The 18,717-nt window shown below is 42.6% G+C and overlaps 1 protein-coding gene across 3 annotated transcripts in view; it reads left to right on the top strand.

Annotated features, from left to right (window-relative positions):
- Window positions 1-18,717, top strand: part of LOC111869639 — a 95,956-nt gene that overhangs the window by 32,282 nt on the left and 44,957 nt on the right. The window contains exon 3 of one of the 3 annotated variants that reach the window (XM_033753506.1): window positions 3,985-4,206. The exons of 1 other annotated variant lie outside the window; for it this stretch is intronic. In XM_033753506.1, coding sequence (XP_033609397.1) covers window positions 3,985-4,206 — 222 coding nt within the window. Of the gene's footprint in view, window positions 1-3,984; window positions 4,207-5,976; window positions 6,202-18,717 lie in introns of all 3 variants that reach the window. One more of the 3 variants, XM_023861305.2, reaches the window with a different exon arrangement.

The following is an 18,717-nucleotide window of genomic DNA, read 5'->3' as shown; positions in this document are numbered from 1 at the left end:
GGCCGATCACGGTGGCCTGGCGGTCTAAGGTATGAAATGTCTTCACTCGCTCGAACACTACTAACAGATTTGACTTTCTTGGTTAACTACCCCACGATAACAGCCAAAATAGGCAACCACCAATCTCAGAGAATCCTGCCAATCCCAAAAGAGAACCCAAACCACCACCTATCTACATTTACGGGGTGAATGACTTTAAAGCAATGCTAAATAACCTTGCCAAGGTCACCGAAAATGAAACCTATACAGCAAAAGCGCTGCCCAACAATACAATAAAAATCATGCCAAATGTGCCAGAAACATACAGAAAACTAATCCAACACGTTAGGGAGGAAAAAATCATACATCACACGTACCAACTGAAACAGAAAAGAGCGTACAGAATAGTAATTCGCGATCTGCATCACCCTATACCAATACCCGACATAACAGAAGAATTAGACAAGAAAAGGCATAAAGTAAGAAACATGATAAATATAAAACATAGTCAGCAAAGAACCAGTGCCTCTCTTCTTTGTTGGCTTGGAACCACAAAGCAACAACAAAGAAATTTACAACTTAGAATTCTTGCTAAACTGCAAAATTCGTGTTGAACCGCCCAAACGCAAAAACNCAGACCGAAGGGTAAAGGCCGATCACGGTGGCCGGGCGGTCTAAGGTATGAAATGTCTTCACTCGCTCGAACACTACTAACAGATTTGACTCTCTTAGTGAACTACCCCACGATAACAGCCAAAATAGGCAACCACCAACCTCGAAAGAATCCTGCTAATCCAAAAAGGGAACCCAAACCACCAGCTATCTANGCCGCTCGGCTACCGTGACTGGCCGGCTGCACTGTATACCGTGATCTAATTAACTCAAAAACAAAGATAATCCCGAAAGAATCAATAATACACCACAACAAGCCACAAACTACGTATGTCAGGATATAAGTTATTTACAAGTGNAAATGAAACTAATACAGCAAAAGCGCTGCCCAACAATACAATAAAATCATGCCATATATGCCAGAAACATACAGTAAACTAATCCAACACGCNGAAAGACCAGCGACTCACCAAACCAACAACAGTCCCGCAGATATCGAAAGCCAGCTTATAATGTTTCTCAGCGAATTCAAACACATGTTCAACCAGCTTCTCAACCAAAACACTATGACAAATAAAATAGACATCCTACTCATATCATAAAGCCATATTACTGAACAAAGCGTCATCAAAATACCTTANTCTATACCAATACCCGACATAACAGAAGAATTAAACAAGAAAGGGCGTAAACTAAGAAACATGATAAATGCAAAACAGAGTCAGCAAAGAGCCGTTGCCTCTCTTTNGGACAGCCCACGCAGGCTCAGCTCTAATTATCAAAACAAAGTTGAAACACTGCGCAATAGAACCATATATCACGAACAAGACACAAAGCACAATAATAAAGCTGGAATCCATGGCCCGACCTATGGTCATCGCTGCAACATACAGGCCCCCAAGACATACCATCTCCCATCAAGAATACGAAGACTTCCTGCTCCAGCTTGGTTCTCACTACCTAGTGGCCGGCGACTGGAACGCCAAGCACATTGCATGGGGCTCCAGACTGATCACACCTAAGGGTAGAAACCTGCTGAATGTTATACAACAAAGCAACCTGAACTACATATCAACAGGAGAGCCAACATATTGACCTACTGATTTAAATAAAACACCGGACCTACTAGACTTTGCAATCACAAAAGGCATCTCCGGCATTCACAGTTCTATAGAAACTAACCTAGACATGTCATCAGACCACAGTCCGATCATAATAACACTAAATAATCACGTAATCTGGAAGAAACCATCACGACAGCTTTGTAATAGGAACATCAATTGGACGCGATTCCAAGATTACATCAACAACAACACTGCCCTAAATCTCCGGCTAAAAGAAAACCAAGCTCTTGAAGACGCAGTGGACTACATAACCAACCTAATACAAACAGCTGCATGGATATCCACAGCAGAAAGGAAAAAGACAACTCGGGAAGCTCCTAACGTTCCAATACACACCAGGGAATTAGTCTACAAAAAACGCCAAGCAAGACGCAGGTGGCAAAATAGCAGAAACCCACTAGACAAAACAGAACTCAACAAGCTAACTCACTGTCTACGATCAGCCATAAAACAAGCCAAAAACGAAACGTTCAAAACTTATAATTGCAGCAACACCTCAACTCACTCCAAAACTGGATGGAACAATGGAGAATCAAAGTAAATCCTGCAAAATCCTCCAAAATAACATTTACAACAAGAAGAGCTGTCTGCCCACAAGTTAGTATCAACACGCTCATACCCATCAAACAGGAAGTTAAGTATTTAGGACTCTACCTTGACGAGAAACTAACGTGGAGAACGCATATAAAAGCTAAGAGAAGACAACTAGAGCTCAAAACCAGAAATATGAATTGGCTGATCGACAAAAAATCACAGCTATCTCTTGAAAACAAAATAATCCTATACAAAACGATAATAAAACCAGTCTGGACGTACGGGATAGAGTTATGAGGATGCAGCGAACCTGCCAACACAGAAATTCTGCAAACGTTCCATTCCAAAACGCTAAGAAAACTACGAGTAGTTAGTGCTCCCTGGTACGTACCAAACGCTACCTTACACAATGATCTAAGCATACCACATGTAACAGAAGTCATCAGAGCATACGCGGAGAAACACAAAAACCGGACCACTCAAAACAACAACCAACTAATAAGAAACCTCTTCAACCAACCAGCAATAGAAAGAAGACTAAATAGAATGTGGCCAGAGGATCTCATTAGATAAGCACCAGAGAGTCATCGAAGGATGATATCTGCTTCAATATTACACACACCCATCCCTTTTACTAATTACTCTATTTATGTATATTGAGTAGATTGTAAAATTATTTCAAAATGAAAGAAAAATGTTAACGGTGATAATATAAATTTTCTAATATCGTAGATTATAGGTATATGTCATTTATCGTGTTCTGTTCCACCCCTCTTTCGTTCTTCGATTACAGGACTGTACAGCATATTTCGTAACCAAATTCCATACAAAACTAGAATGAAACAGTGATCCTTCATGAGACGAAACTGTCAACACTGCACTTTCTATTGGACAATGAATGAATGAGAACTAATAGTACATAAGTAGCTTCGTTAGTTTTTGCCTAGCCAAGTGCAGGGTCATAGTTGAAACCTTGAAGTTAGCAATGGAGGATGTGATTATGGGCTGCCTTATCAAATCTATCGCACATCTTAGGGAACGTGAAAACTGAGTAACGGTGAGATGATAAATCTCGGGCTATCGGCCTTGTCAGTACTGTATATCAGTGCCCGATGTTGTCACGAAGACAAGTATCTTGCGGGAGCGTCGCTTCATATCTCAAAAGGATCCGAGTTAACGAACCCCCCCCCCCTTCCGACAAGAATTCGTCACCAATTGACTAATTTTAACTAACTGAAATCATCGTGCAATCAGCATAAGCCAGTCACGTAACGAGTCTGACCATCAGCCGCAAATTGAAGCCAAATTCTTGTCTGGGAGGGGGATATTGTTAATTTAGATCCTTCTATGGGACGCAGCAAGGCTGCGCCAGGATTCTTGTCTTCACGATGACATCAGACACTGATGACAGGGACAGAGATGATTCCTGGAACATCAGTAATTTTTAACCAGTTGAAACGGCTGATTGACCGAGAAAATGTTATAAAGTTTGGGTGCCGTGAAGGCTTCAGTTCTTACGTGTTGTAATAATGATTAGCAGTGTGAAACCAGAGAAATTAGACAGTACCCTGCTCCAGTGCCATTTCGTCCACCAAAAATCCCATATGAAGTCACGGGATGCTCCGCAGACCGAAGCCGGAACCAAACCGCTCATGCTGTGGCGCTGTTACCGTATATTTTGGTAACATTTCCTAATGATCCACTCTAAGTACCCTTACCCTTTATGGCATTACAGGAAAAAGCGCGGTATAGGGGATATGTTTATAGCACCGGGCACCAAGTGGTGTGGTCACAAACGTCTAGCAAATGACTACGTGGATCTCGGAGGATTGTCCAACTTGGACCGTTGCTGCCGACGTCACGACATGTGTCCACATTCAATTTCCGGGTTCTCCACTAAGTACCATCTCTTCAACTACCGCCCTTTCTCAGTCAGCCACTGTCACTGTGACAGAAGGTATGAAGGAAGTGAGGTCATATCCTTAAGTTTCCGCTTCGGCAGAGCCGAGACAACGCATCTCTCACAAACGTCAGTAAATCTGAAACAAGAATTTAGGATGAGAGGTACAGATACTCATTGTACACAGTGTAACTTCTGTGTACAAGTTGGTTATTTAACGATGCTGTCAGTAGCTAGAATATGTAGCATCAAAATGTGGGATGACCAGAGGAATTTGAATGCTTCTGGCAGGAGGCGATCTTGGTCTGAAGGTTCGGCCGCACAGAGCGCTACGTACGCTATGTTCGCTATACGAACAGAAAAATATCTCCCTTTATTGCCAATGTGACTGGCCACACAGACTTCCGTACGCTACGTACGCTATGTTCCCTATGTTAGCTGCGTCGCAGAGTGTACACAGCATATGTAGCGTACGTAGCGAACATAGCGTAGCGCTCTGTGTGGCCGAACCTTAACAGACGTACTATTCCGGCTATTGGTCTGAAAGGATTGTATAAAAACCACAAAAAGGAAACTTGAGATAGTCCGCGTCACGGTTGGGATTTGAATCTAGAATCTCCCGAATAAAAATTGAAATCGGTACCGCTATGCAAACCGGCTCAGTTTCTCATAGAAATCATTCACTTCTTCATTCTTGTAAAAATGTATGATTTACTGCAAATTCCATTGCCAGCATTTTTATATTTATTCTGGATGCACTTTAGCGTGTATGCCTTCCCATATCTGCTTCTTTATACAGATCTAAATTTAAATGAATATTTGCCCTACGGAGTAGGGTTAACCCATGAGGTCCCTCTTCCCATTTTACGTTTAAAAATTACAGAAACATGCAAATATTTCACGGGCTATTTCTCATACATACAGTCACGGTTACTCATCGTCGTTGGTTCTACTCCTGCAAGAAAACATCCCAGATTTAACTCGTACTGAGGGATTTTTCCCCAGGAGTAAAGCGGCCGGAACATGAAGCTGACCACTTACCTCCACCTGTTTCCAAGGTAAAAAAGAAAACGTGAATCTACACATCCACTTCCCCATATGTTTTCATGGCATACAGCTTACTTAAGCACAGGGACAAATTTACTTTTTTTCCCGAGTACTTAAATTCTTTGTTTAAAGAATCAATCGATGGCTTTAAGAGTTAGTTCTCTCTGCAGAGCAATTGGACTACGGTTCCAGAACCGATACATCGATATACGATTCTCAGCAGTTTCCAGACTGACTCTGTAGCCGACCAAAAGTTAACTCAAGCGTATGCTGGCGTCTGCATGAAGCTGACCATTCACCTCTGTCTAATGCCTAGGTTAAGAAAACGTGGAACTTTATCTCCTCTTCCATATACGTCTTCATAGCGTGCAGTTCAATCAAGCACAGCAGAACTTTACCTTTTACGTTTTTTTTGGTACCTTGAAGTGATAAGATATCTCGAGAATTGGATCAAACGATTCGACATCTCGAAAATCTGATCAAATGATTCGATATTTCAAGAATCGAATCTTTCCAGAAGCAATTCTCTCATGTCTGCCAGAAAACACATTAGTTGCTCTTATGTTCTGCTCTGGCGGCTAAATGATACAGATAATGAAACGAGATACTTGAAACTCTTTCAGATTGAATTACGGCGTAATGATACATAGTAAACGTGTGACAATGTCGCCGAAAGATGTTTGTGAGACATTTGTTGTCCATGTTATCACAGAGAGTTGGCCGTCCAGTAAGAAGCTATCAGTGCCGGACAAGGTAAGCGAGATGGTCATAACCTTACAGGAGAAAACGAGAGCTGATGGATTTACTCCGAGTGCCGGGCACAAAATGGTGCGGGAAGGGGAGAACTGCCCACAAGTATACACATCTTGGTGGCTTCGGGAAAGCAGACAAGTGTTGCAGAGTCCATGATACCTCCTGTCCAGTTTTCATCTCAGCTTTCGAGGAAAAATATGGACTCTTTAACTGGCGTATCAACACTATCATGCACTGTACCTGTGATGAGAGGTAAGTCAGCGCCTTCAAGCGGTGAAACCGAGACTCAGTGTAAGTATCACAACATCAGACACACTGGAGGCGACTCCTGTGTGAACCAGTTTCACAGGTAAGAGAACGAGAATACGGACACAAAAGAATCCTCTCGAAATGTTCTGTGGAAAGAGTTATGGTTTGGGGGATAGGAAATCTTAAAGGCATACTAGTCGGCGCGTGAGATTGTTTCAGTACAGAGGTTTCCATAACGAAGCAGTTGGACTGTAATGACGACCTGACCTCATCTGATAAATATAAAACAGTAACTTATATGTGAAGGAGAGGAAGACTTGAGAAGGCGGACCAAGCAGACGGCGTGGTATGTTTTGTCTAAATATATTTGAGCATATTGTCACGTGTAAGGGGTTGACGTGACTAATAATAACGCTGTCACTCTCAACCCACTTCACAAATCACTATGACATGCTCCAATCTCGTCCTTGTGCGCTTCTGTACTCTTCAGTCCTTCAACTCTCAACCGAACGACTTCAGAGTCAGAGTCAGACTCATAGTTACTTATCTACTGGCGGTTTAACGCCTATCAGTTCGTCTCGGCTTCAGACCCCTTGAGGCCCACGACCAGAGATTCTTTTTCCCAACCGAACTTTACGGTAATAGTCCTTATGTAACATCCCCTCTGAAGAGAAGATGGGTTTGTCTCTTATGAATACGCTTCGCCTTTCGGCAAGTGTATATTTCGCACATATAACATATTATTGAAAACTCTTCCTTTTGCACTACACACAAGTCCTCTGTCAATACAGACTTTACAAAGCAGATCATGCCTGACTTACATATCTTATGCTACAACGGCATCTTAGTCATTTGAACGGCCGTAAGCTTGACCACCGCCAAGTTTAAGCCTCTTATATTTTCTGTGTCTGGCTTCACCTTGTCCTATACCGCGAACATGTTAATTTTCATCTGAACTACTTGCCCCATTGGTCCTCGGTATATAGCCTCGGCACGGACCGCACAGAAAGTGCCTCTTTCTTGTATTGTTGCGAGCGTATCTGTTGCGCATATTTACCTGGCCGTTGCGTAGCAACAGTCGTGTCTTCTCGCTGCACTATTCCTACTCTCAGGTGTCACGTCACAATATTTTATACATTGAATAGCCAACCTTTCGGAAGAAAAGTCCCTAGATGCTCAACGAGATCTCTGGTATGGCAATTTTGGTTCCTATCTGACGTTGAAAACAGAATTTAGTAACGTTCTAATGATGACGTAACGATATACGTCACCACCTGATAACAGCACACTCACAAAGCCATTTTAGGTACAGTCGTGCATGGAAGTCACCCACGGCCTGAGCATTCCCAAGGGAAGAATTTTTTTTATTCATATGAGGCAGGAAATTTTGTTAACCAACGTAGGTCAGAGCGGCGGAATTTTCGGATTTCGTCCATTCCACTCTCAACTTATGCTCTTGACTGTAACCACTGCTGTTAAGGTGTTATACAGTAGGCTCTATTGCTGTATATTTTCTGTGTAAGTATGCCCTATTGCTGTAGATTTTCTATGTAAGTAGGTCCTATTGCTGTAGAGTTTCTATGTAAGTAGGTCCTATTACTGTAGAGTTTCTATGTAAGTAGGTCCTACTGCTGTAGAGTTTCTATGTAGATAGTCCTATTGCCGTAGAGTTTCTATGTAAGTAGGTCCTCTTGCTGTATAGTTTCTATGTAAGTAGACCCTACTGCTGTAGAATTTCTATGTAAGTAGGCCCTATTGCTGTAGAGTTTCTATGTAAGTAGGTCCTACTGCTGTAGAGTTTCTATGTAGATAGTCCTATTGCCGTAGAGTTTCTATGTAAGTAGGTCCTCTTGCTGTAGAGTTTCTATGTAAGTAGACCCTACTGCTGTAGAATTTCTATGTAAGTAGGCCCTATTGCTGTAGAGTTTCTATGTAAGTAGGTCCCATTGCTGTAGAGTTTCTATGTAAGTAGGTCCCATTGCTGTAGAGTTTCTATGTAAGTAGGTCCCATTGCTGTAGAGTTTCTATGTAAGTAGGTCCCATTGCTGTAGAGTTTCTATGTAAGTAGGTCCCATTGCTGTAGAGTTTCTATGTAAGTAGGTCCCATTGCTGTAGAGTTTCTATGTAAGTAGGTCCCATTGCTGTAGAGTTTCTATGTAAGTAGGTCCCATTGCTGTAGAGTTTCTATGTAAGTAGGTCCCATTGCTGTAGAGTTTCTATGTAAGTAGGTCCCATTGCTGTAGAGTTTCTATGTAAGTAGGTCCCATTGCTGTAGAGTTTCTATGTAAGTAGGTCCCATTGCTGTAGAGTTTCTATGTAAGTAGGTCCCATTGCTGTAGAGTTTCTATGTAAGTAGGTCCCATTGCTGTAGAGTTTCTATGTAAGTAGGTCCCATTGCTGTAGAGTTTCTATGTAAGTAGGTCCGATTGCTGTAGAGTTTTTATGTAAATAGGTCCTATTGCTGTAGAGTTTCTATGTAAGTAGGTCCTCTTGCTGTGGGGTTTCTATGTAAGTAGGTCCTATTGCTGTAGATTTTCTATATAAGTAGGCCCTATTGCTGTAGATTTTCTATGTAAGTAGGTCCTATTGCTGTAGAGTTTCTATGTAAGTAGGTTCTACTGCTGTAGAGTTTCTATGTAAGTAGGCCCCATTGCTGTAGAGTTTCTATGTAAGTAGGTCCCATTGCTATAAAGTTTTTATGTAAATAGGTCCTATTACTGTAGAGTTTCTATGTAAGTAGGTTTCTCAGCACGATTCGAATACTCATTCCCAATATTTTAATTACATCAGCAAAATTTCGTTATCCCTTCAGACGGTATAGCAACGAGCTACAGGTCGGGCGACAGTAGGTAACTTCCCGATAAAGGCAAAGGGACTTTTCCCCACTACACTTCGTCCAGACCGGCTCTGGAGCCGACCCTACCTCCTATACAATATTTACTTCGAGCTCTTTCCTCGGGGGTGAATTGGCTGGGGCACGAAGGTGTCCTCATTTCCATATAGTGCCGAGTTCAAGAATGTTGGAGCTATATCACCATTCCCCCCCACACACACACACACACACGTATTCGTGGTGTGGTGCTTAATTAATTAAGCACATGGACAACTTTACCTCCTATTCCTTCTTTAAAGCTCCAGCCATTATGTGTTGTGACACTGACAAAGGAAGCATCCATACTCCAGACAGAGAAGGAGCATTTCGCTTTTCTCACTGAAACCTAATCATTTGCGTTCTTTATTTATTTATATGAAGCTGTCAGTACCTGAATTCATAGTGTAGAATGGTAAAAGAAAGTAAAATGTCCCCATTTTTATTTATTTAAGCACTACACCATGAAGACGTATGGGGGAGTAGATGTATAGATCCACGTTTTCTTGACCTCGGCACTAGTTGGAGGTGAGTGGTCAGCTTCACTCTCCGGCCACTTTACACCCGATATCCATTGGATAGGAAGCTGAGTGGGACCAAGAGCAGGTCTGGACGACACGGAGAAGTGAAAATTTCTGCCATCACCGAGACTCGAAGTCCAGCCCCTATCCAGTCGCTACTGCTGTCCGTAGAATGTTAAGATAGCTAAGGAATAACCAATTAGAAAGGATGTGGAAGGAAGCAGCTGTGGCCTACCCTGCTATATTATCCCTCTATTTTCATCGAGGGACTGAGAAAACCCACGAAGGAGCTCGGTTAGTATGACCGATGTAGTGACCGAGATTCAAACCAGGCATTTCCCGAATCCAAGTCAGAAACGTTACTGATTGCTCGGTAACAAGTAACAAATATTTGCTTTTTTCATTGTTAAATTTTATATATTCTAAGGAACCGATTTTGAGAGATTCTTTTAAACTTACGGCGTAATTTCATGGCATCCAGCTGAGAAATATTTTGTCTTGGAAGCAGGAGATTGGAAAGAATACTGAACGTCTTGGAAGCTCTCGGGTTACAGGATGTGTTCTGGCTGGATGCCACAAAGAATGCCGCAATTAGGAGCTTGGCTTTCAATATTCTTCCCTGTTATATGATCCACGGTTGCCTGTCACGGACAGACAGTCTCCAGAGTCACGCCTTGCATCATGTATTTCCAGCGCCAAGTGTTTGATCTTCCCTCTTCCCCACCACTTCAACTGTCACTGTCGTCCATCTTACGCAGTCAATCTGCACTATTTATCCAAAACCCATCCACAGCTAGTTTAGTTTACCCTGCATGTATAACATCCCATTCCACGTTAAGGCGTGTATAAACAGAAATGCTCTAGTCTGTCCGCTCTGCGAACCAGTGTGACGTCACACCTTGCTTAGCCAACCTTAAAAAGTGTTTTAAGTGCATCTGAATATCCCATCGGCGTAGGAATATCGGAAATATTTTGAAAATCAGGATCTAGCATCATCCGAATGATGACATAACGATCTACGTCACCAACGATGACGCATGCGCACAGTAGATGAAGTATAGTTTATAAAATCACACTCATGGAGCTGAACCCTTCTTGAGAAGCCGCCAATTGTGCAGCTACTCGAAGAACGTCCCAGAATTTTATGGTACCCGAAGGTTCGTTACCGTGTTCACATGAGCCCTCCGCTGGTCCATATCCTGAGCCAGATCATTCCAATCTACACCATTCCATCCTTTCTCTCTAAGATCCATTTTAATATTTTCCACCCACCTACATCTTGATCTTCCTAGTTGTCTCTTTCCTTCTGGCTTTCCCACCAACACCCTATATGCCTTCATCTTCTCCCCCATTCGCGCTACATGACCTACCCATCTCATCCTTCTTGACTTGATCATTCTAATTATACTTTAGTTTAGGAAATAGTAAAAATGAATGTGGGAGTTCGTGTTATGAGTTCTTCGTGTGTAGGTTTGTCTTATGGATCAGAACTTACAGTTCATCCGTCACGAAGCTACAGTGTCGCCTAATGTTATCTTCATATTGTCACATGTAGGGAGGTACGCATGGCTGATATTGTGAGTTCTAAATTTGTTTATTGGATTTATTATGCGTCTCAATTACAATTTAACTTGATTACAACAGTTCACACGTTTGACTCCTTCTGGATAACTAATCTCTCACTGTTGTCTGGATCTTGCACTAGCCTCTAGTCTGCTCTTCTTTATCCTTCTGTATTCTTCTGTCGTATTCTGTCTTCTGTCTCCTGGATTCTCTTCTCCAGTAATTTCTAATAATGAGCTCGAGTCATATGTTACGACCGACGGTCAGTCGGCCAGTCTGTCTTGGAGTAAAGCACCCATCTCGGGCTTACGACCAGATTTTTATTACTTTCAGGCAGTTGCGATTTCGTTGCTGTGGAGCCCTCTCTCTCTGACGACAGGGCTGGTCTGTCGTTTACAATGCTGCTGGTGCTCGCCAGCGCAGTCATTCTCGAGTCCGATTCCCGTGGGACTCTCGACCATATTTTATTGCCTCAAATTCGAGACTTCCATTTTCGTCGCTTCCTACGACTCACAGGTCTACGGTGGAGGCATTCGAACCCGCCTCCAGACGGGTTCTGGCCCGGAGTCCTCTTATATAGCCTCGGAGCGGACCCAACACAAAACACCGCTTTCAACAATTCCCTTATTGTTGTAGGTTTGTTTACCGATCCTTTGCCTAGATGCGGCCGTTTGTTGCTTCGCCCCCTGTATAGCAATGGCTGTACTCGTTTGTTTCGAAGACCTTGCATAGCAACGGTTCTGTACGCTGCAATATTTATAGTTTTATACAGGCCAGCTTTGTCGGGAACAGGCCAATCTGGTAATTAAAATACAGTTAGGTGGCGAGTCTTTCAAGCGCTGGTACCAATTAATGTATTGCACATTTGGATGAAGGGGGAATACTGCCCAGAAATACCGCCATTAGGCGCAATTGGTTCCTTCGCGTGTACACCCAGCGCGAGTTGTCAGTCTGTTGTTTTAAGAGGGCGTTCCTTATTTGGTCGTAAAGAATTCGACTTAATTTAAATCTCTTTCAAATTCTACTTGTAGAGGATAGAAGTGGTTTAAGTCACGAGTACATACAAATGAATGTCACTGCCCACATTTTCAATAAACGAACACAATTTTAGAATGTATTCACGCCTGTCCCAACTGTTAGAGGCTTCATTGCTTGGGGATAGATGTTATCATGTTCTGATTTTTCGGATATCTGACCAAACAGAGTAAGTTTTATGCCTCATGCATAACTAGACTCCGAGATGGTGTGATCTGAAGCTGAAAACCAGACGATGGAAAATTTCAAACATGTTATGTGTCGGTCTCTGTGGTCTAGTGGTCAGAGTTCCTGGCTACAGATCCGGAGGTCCCAAGTTCGATTCCCGACGCTACCAGATTTTCTGAGATATGGTGGGTCTGGAACGGGGTCCACTCAGCCTCCTGAGGATAATTGAGGAGCTGCTTGAATGGAAAAGTAGCGGCTCCGGTCTAGAAAACCGAGATTAACGGCCGTGGGAATCCGTTGCGCTGACCTCGTGACACCCTCTATCCGCAAAAGTTGGCACTAACTTCGCTGACTAGCGGCGGTCGCTCGGTCAGTATAGTTCGCTTGCAGACTAAAAGCCACGGAGTTTAAGTGTGAGTCTGATAACACACTATGGTCACAAACATTTACTTACTCTTTGATTCGGTATTCTTCTAAGAACCTTGCCTTATTTATGTCAGTTGCTCGTTTTTCTACTTTATTTTATGCCTCCGTCTACTGGCTGGACGACAGAAGAATCGGAGCTCGAGTCCCGTAGGGTCAAGAATTTTCTCTTCTCCACGTCTTCCAGACCGGCCTTGGGCCCACCCAACCTCCTCTCCAATGGGTACCTGGGTCTTGTTCCCCAGGGGATAAAGCGGCCCGGGCGTGAAGCTGACCACTCACTTCCAGCTAGTGCCAAGATCAAGAAAATGTGGATCTATACATCCACTCCCCCATACGCCTTCATGGCGTAGAGCTTAATTAGTTAGGCACAGGGACAGCTTTACCTTTCATATCTCCATCTCTTCATTTTCAGCTGTTATAACCAGGGCCCGGATTTTGATGACATGTCATCTTTTTTCCTTGTATCCTATGCGATGCTCTTAAATATATAAATTTCGGATATGAGCTGCTGGTTACAGAAATGTAAATTTTATAGATTTTTTTGGCATTTTTTGACATTTTTAGGTTTAAAGTCATTTTTTTTTTTTTTCATTTGGGGGTAATATTTTGGTAAATTTTAAGGCTTTTAGGGGCATTTCTTATCATTTTTGGCCATTTTAGGAAATTTTTCTTCATATGTTTTCTGAAATGTGAATAACATGGAAGCGACATGTTCTTTCTTTTCTCCTTTAGGTAATATTTCTGGATTGTTTCGGTCATTTTATAGGTCATTTTTTTAAATATTTTCAGGTCATCAAAATCCGGGCCCTGGTTATAATCTTCTAACCATCACTATCAGGGCCTTCTTATTTTTCGCTTGCTCCTCAGTAGTTTCGTCAAAAGTTCCATGGGGTATCTATTCTTAGGTTCCTTACCGCATATTTACGAGGTGAGCCTCAGTACTCCGTATAGGGGACTACCTTCAGCCGAAGTACAGGAGCCAGATGTGTGTAGCATTTGTGAATCTACCACGAACTTAGTTCCTGCTGGCACAGCACAGAAACCTCCCCACTGCTTTTAGGTACTAACCCAGAAGGAGGGTCAGAAACCTTTAAAGATAAGGTTGTTCCTGTGCTTAACTGATTAAGCATTACGCTATGAAGATGTATGGGGGAGTGGAAGTATAGGTCCGCTATTCTTGACCTCGGCACTAGTTTGAGGTGAGATATCAGCTTCAGGTCCCAGCCGCTTTATGCCCAGGGAAAGAGCCCCCTGTACCTATTGGATAGGAGACAGGATGCAGCCGAGAAATATCATACTCCTTCCTCGACCGTCCAGCCCGTAGCCAGTCGCTATATCTTTCTGATTATAACTTAAGCAATTCTGTCGGTCAACTTCAACGTCGAAAGAAAGATCAGTAGCCTCAAGAGGACCAGAACGCATTTATTTCGCTCTTGTTCTGAAGCTGAAACAAATCCTTCTCAATTCTTGAAGCTTATGTTGCGACCATGACAGGAGACATTGATGGTTTGTAGGGTGGAGGAGTGGGTGTGTCTGTAGGCTTCCCGGAACACATGTACTACATGGTGATCGGCTTGTCTGATGATCTGTTACTGCGTTCTCTGAATATTATCTGAAAATCTCTAAACCGTGATACGCGTATTTTGTTCAGAAGGCATTGCAAATCCCATGTTAGGTGGGTCCCTGTCGCCACGGCGTGGCGCGTCCTCAGGTTGCGGGTGGAGGAGACGCCTCCAGTTGTTGAGGGAAGCTGTGATTATATTGAATAAGCAGTCGTGGACAGCCGACAAGGGGCGGCCCTCCAGCTTGGGAGTTGGGCGTGGGGCTAACAACTCCTCACCGTAAAAAATCAGTATGTTAAGAAAATGAACACAAAGCCTCGGACCTGGACGAATTCCTTGGATAAACGACTTAAGCTTATGAAAATGGGTATGAGATTTAGCACTTGGAATGTACGAAGTTTGTATAGGGCAGGTTCGCTCAAGGCAGTGGCAGAAGAAATTTTAAATATAAGTTAGATTTAGCGGGAGTACAGGAGGTCAGATGGGATGGAGGTGGCATCGCACCAGCAGGAGACTATACATTTTTCTATGGAAAGGGGAATAAAAATCATGAATTAGGTACACGTTTCTTCATACATAAGAGAATCGTATCAGCAGTTAAGAGGTTAGAATCCATTAGTGATAGGATGTCATATATAATACTAAAAGGTCGCTGGTGTGATATCATCGTTACGAATGTTCATGCACCAACAGAAGATAAAATTGATGACATAAAGGATAGATTCTATGAAGAACTAGAACTTGTATTTGATAAATTCCCGAAGTGCCCTATGAAAATTTTGTTAGGAGATTTCAATGCCAAAGTAGGGAGGGAAGACATTTTCAAACCAACAATTGGGAATGAGAGTTTGCATGAAATTAGTAATGATAATGGAGTTAGAGTAGTAAACTTTGTCACATCAAAAAATCTTACTGTCAAAAGTACAATATTCCCACATCGTAACATCCATAAATTTACTTGGACATCTCTTGATGGGAAGATACACAATCAAATAGACCAAATTTTGGTAGATAGGAGACTGCACTCAAGTATACTTGATGTCCGATCATTCAGGGCAGCAGATTGTGATACTGACCACTACCTGGTGGTGGCAGGGGTTAGGGAAAGACTGGCAGTGTACAAAAAACAACATACAGAGTTAATATGGAGAGGTTCAATCTCAAGAAATTAAATGAGGTAGAGGGTAAAGAGCAGTATCGTGTTAAAATCTCAAATAGGTTTGGGGCTTTGGAAAACTTTGACACTGAGGTGGATGTTAATAAAGATTGGGAAACTATTAGAGATAATATAAAAATATCTGCCAAAGAGAGTCTAGGTTATTATGAACCGAAGAAGCATAAGCCATGGTTCGATGAAGGATGCTCAAAATTAGCAGGCCAAATTGCAATGGTTACAGGATCCAAATGAGTTAAATGGGGATAATCTGAACAATATAAGATGTGAAACCAGCCGGAATTTCAGGAACAAAAGAGGGAATATCTGAGAGATAAAATTGATGAGCTTGCAATGACCAGTAAGAACAAGAATATTAGAGACCTGTATAGAGGAATAAATGACTTTAAAAGGGGTTACCAGCCTAGTAATAACTTAGTGAAGGATGAGAACGGTGATCTGCTTGCAGATTCCCACAACATTTTGAATAGGTGGAGGAACTACTTCTCTCAGTTATTGAATGTACATAGGGTCAGTGATATTAGGCAGACAGAAATCGATACAGCTGAGCCGTTAATACCTGATTCTAGCCCTTTTGAGGTTGAAAGTGCTATTGCAAAATTGAAACGGTATAAATCGCCAGGTAGTGATCAAATTCCGGCAGAACTTATTCAAGAAGGAGGAGAAATATTACATTCTAAGATCCACAATCTAATTACTTCTATTTGGCATAAGGAAAAATTGCCTGATCAGTGGAAGGAGACTATTATTGTCCCAGTGCACAAGAAGGGTGATAATTCTGACTGTAGTAATTATCGGGGATATCACTGCTATCAACTGCATACAAAATTTTATCCAATATTCTTCTCTCAAGGTTAGATGAAATTATTGGGGATAATCAGTGTGGGTTTCGCCGTAACAGATCAACTGCTGATTAGATCTTTTGCATTCGTCAGATGTTGGAGAAAAAATGGGAGTACAATGAGACAGTACATCAGCTATTCATAGACTTCAAGAAAGCCTATGATTCAGTTAAGAGGGAAGTATTGTACAATATTCTAATAGAGTTTGGGATACCCATGAAACTAGTTAGGTTGATTAAAATGTGTTTAAACGAAACGTATAGTAAAATCCGTGTAGGTAAACATTTGTCTGATAAATTTCCTATCCAGAATGGTCTAAAACAAGGAGATACTTTATCGCCGCGATCAAGTCAAGGAGGATGAGGTGGGAAGGTCATGTAGCACGAATGGGGGAGACGAGGAATGCGTATAGGATATTGGTTGGAAAGCCAGAAGGAAAGAGACCACAGGGAAGACCAAGGCTTAGGTGGGTGGACAATATTAGAATGGATCTTAAAGAGATAGGATGGGATGATATTGATTGTATAGATCTGGCTCAGGATACGGACCAGTGGAGGGCTCTTGTGAACACGGTAATGAACCTTCGGGTTCCATAAAATGCTGGGAAGTTCTTGAGTAGCTGCATAATTGGCGGCTCCTCAAGAAGGGCTCAGCTCCATGAGTAAGTAAGTAAGTAAGTAAGTAAGTAAGGCATCGCAAATCGGTCTTGAGTCTGGTTTAGTCTTCTTTTTTTTACAAAGCCGGGCCGCGTCTTACACGGGCCTCATGTGCACCACCATATCTCGGTGAACACAGCGACTAGGTTACGGGTGAACGAGCAAGAAGAATCGGGGTTCGGTTCTCAGCGGGAACAGGAGATTTTTCTTTTCTCCATGGGAGGCTAGATTGACTGTGGGACCACATATACCCCGTCTACTACGGGAACGACTTGCGTCATCGTCAGTTAGTGACGTAGACTTTCGTCACGATTAGAAAGTTACTGGATTACATTTCTAACATTCTACCAGTGCAGTGGGGAATTCTAACATACTTACATAGGGTTTTTCTTCCGTAAGGTTTCCTACACAACTAGTAATACACCGTGATTCGTAGAATTTTGTCGAAACATTTAGAATGGATCGAACTTTTTAGAAAGCAGTTTTAAATATACAATTACCAGTGTAACGTCTGTTTTAAAATTTGGTGCGAAATCTCATCCATTTGTTATATAAGTTTTCGTATTATTAACTGCCCCTGCTTGCTCCCATATGGTTTCCGGTTCGACATGTTATCGAATGGTGTGTGGACACCGACGTTAAACGCCATCTCCTACGAACGTAAATCGTCACACATATACGAATATAGCATATTATGGCCGCGCCATAGCTCAAGCGGTTAGTCGCTGGCTTCCCACCGCTGCGGCCCGGGTTCGACCACGGGTCTGGTCAAGTGGGATTTGTGGTGGACAAAGTGGCGCTGGGGCGGGTTTTCTTCGAGTACTTCGGTTTCCCCTGCCAATCTTCATTCCACTAAATTCTCCATCATCATAATCACCCGGGGCAGGTACAATAGGCCAATCAGTGGCCGCCGTGCCGAGTGGACCCAGTTGGACTCCACCCCCCACTAAGCGAAAAGAAAATAGCATATTATACGGAACCGGGATAACAACTGATGTAGCGACTAGGCAACGAGACCAGGATTTGAAGTTCGAATCTTGGGAGGGACAAGAGATGTCTCTCTTCTCCATGACGTCCAGACCGCCTCTGAGGACCACCCAGTCTCATTTTCCTAGGGCAGAAGAGGACGGGGCGTGAATCTAACCACTCAGATCCATCTAGTGGGAAGGTTAAGAATCGTGGAATTATACCTCTTTTTCCGTCCGTCTTGATTACGTGGTGCTTCACAATTTCAGTTGCTGAAGAAGGGGAATCGGCAAGGAAATAAAGGGAGGAAAGGGTTAAGTAGGAATAAAAGATGACAGGATGTAACAAAGGAGGGAATTTTCTGTCAATTTTGAGTGAAGCCTTGTTGTTTGAGAGTCTGGTCCCAACCTTGACAATGTGTACTATGTACCGATGTTAGTCCAGCCTTTAAGTAGCGTTTCTTTCGGCGGTCAGACCATATTGCAGGCGGTGTAAGGGCAAGTGGGAGACTAAAAATGCTTGTCATCGTGTGTCTTGAAGGCACCTGTAAAGCGTCTAGGCAAATTCCCCGCTACCCTAACAGGTATATTGTTAAGTGTAAGAGAGAAAAAATATATCTGGTTATAGTTAACAGCGAGAGTTCTGTGGGTGGCACAAGGGGTAAGTCATAGTCTACCAGGGCTGTCCAATGTAAAGCAACTGAGAAATCTCCTTGTACTTGAGGTATGTCAGGTACC

This window comes from Cryptotermes secundus, unplaced genomic scaffold (assembly GCF_002891405.2).
Source record: "Cryptotermes secundus unplaced genomic scaffold, Csec_1.0 scaffold611, whole genome shotgun sequence".
In the NCBI taxonomy this organism is placed as follows: domain Eukaryota; kingdom Metazoa; phylum Arthropoda; class Insecta; order Blattodea; family Kalotermitidae; genus Cryptotermes; species Cryptotermes secundus.
This window is presented reverse-complemented; position numbering and strand designations above follow the sequence as displayed.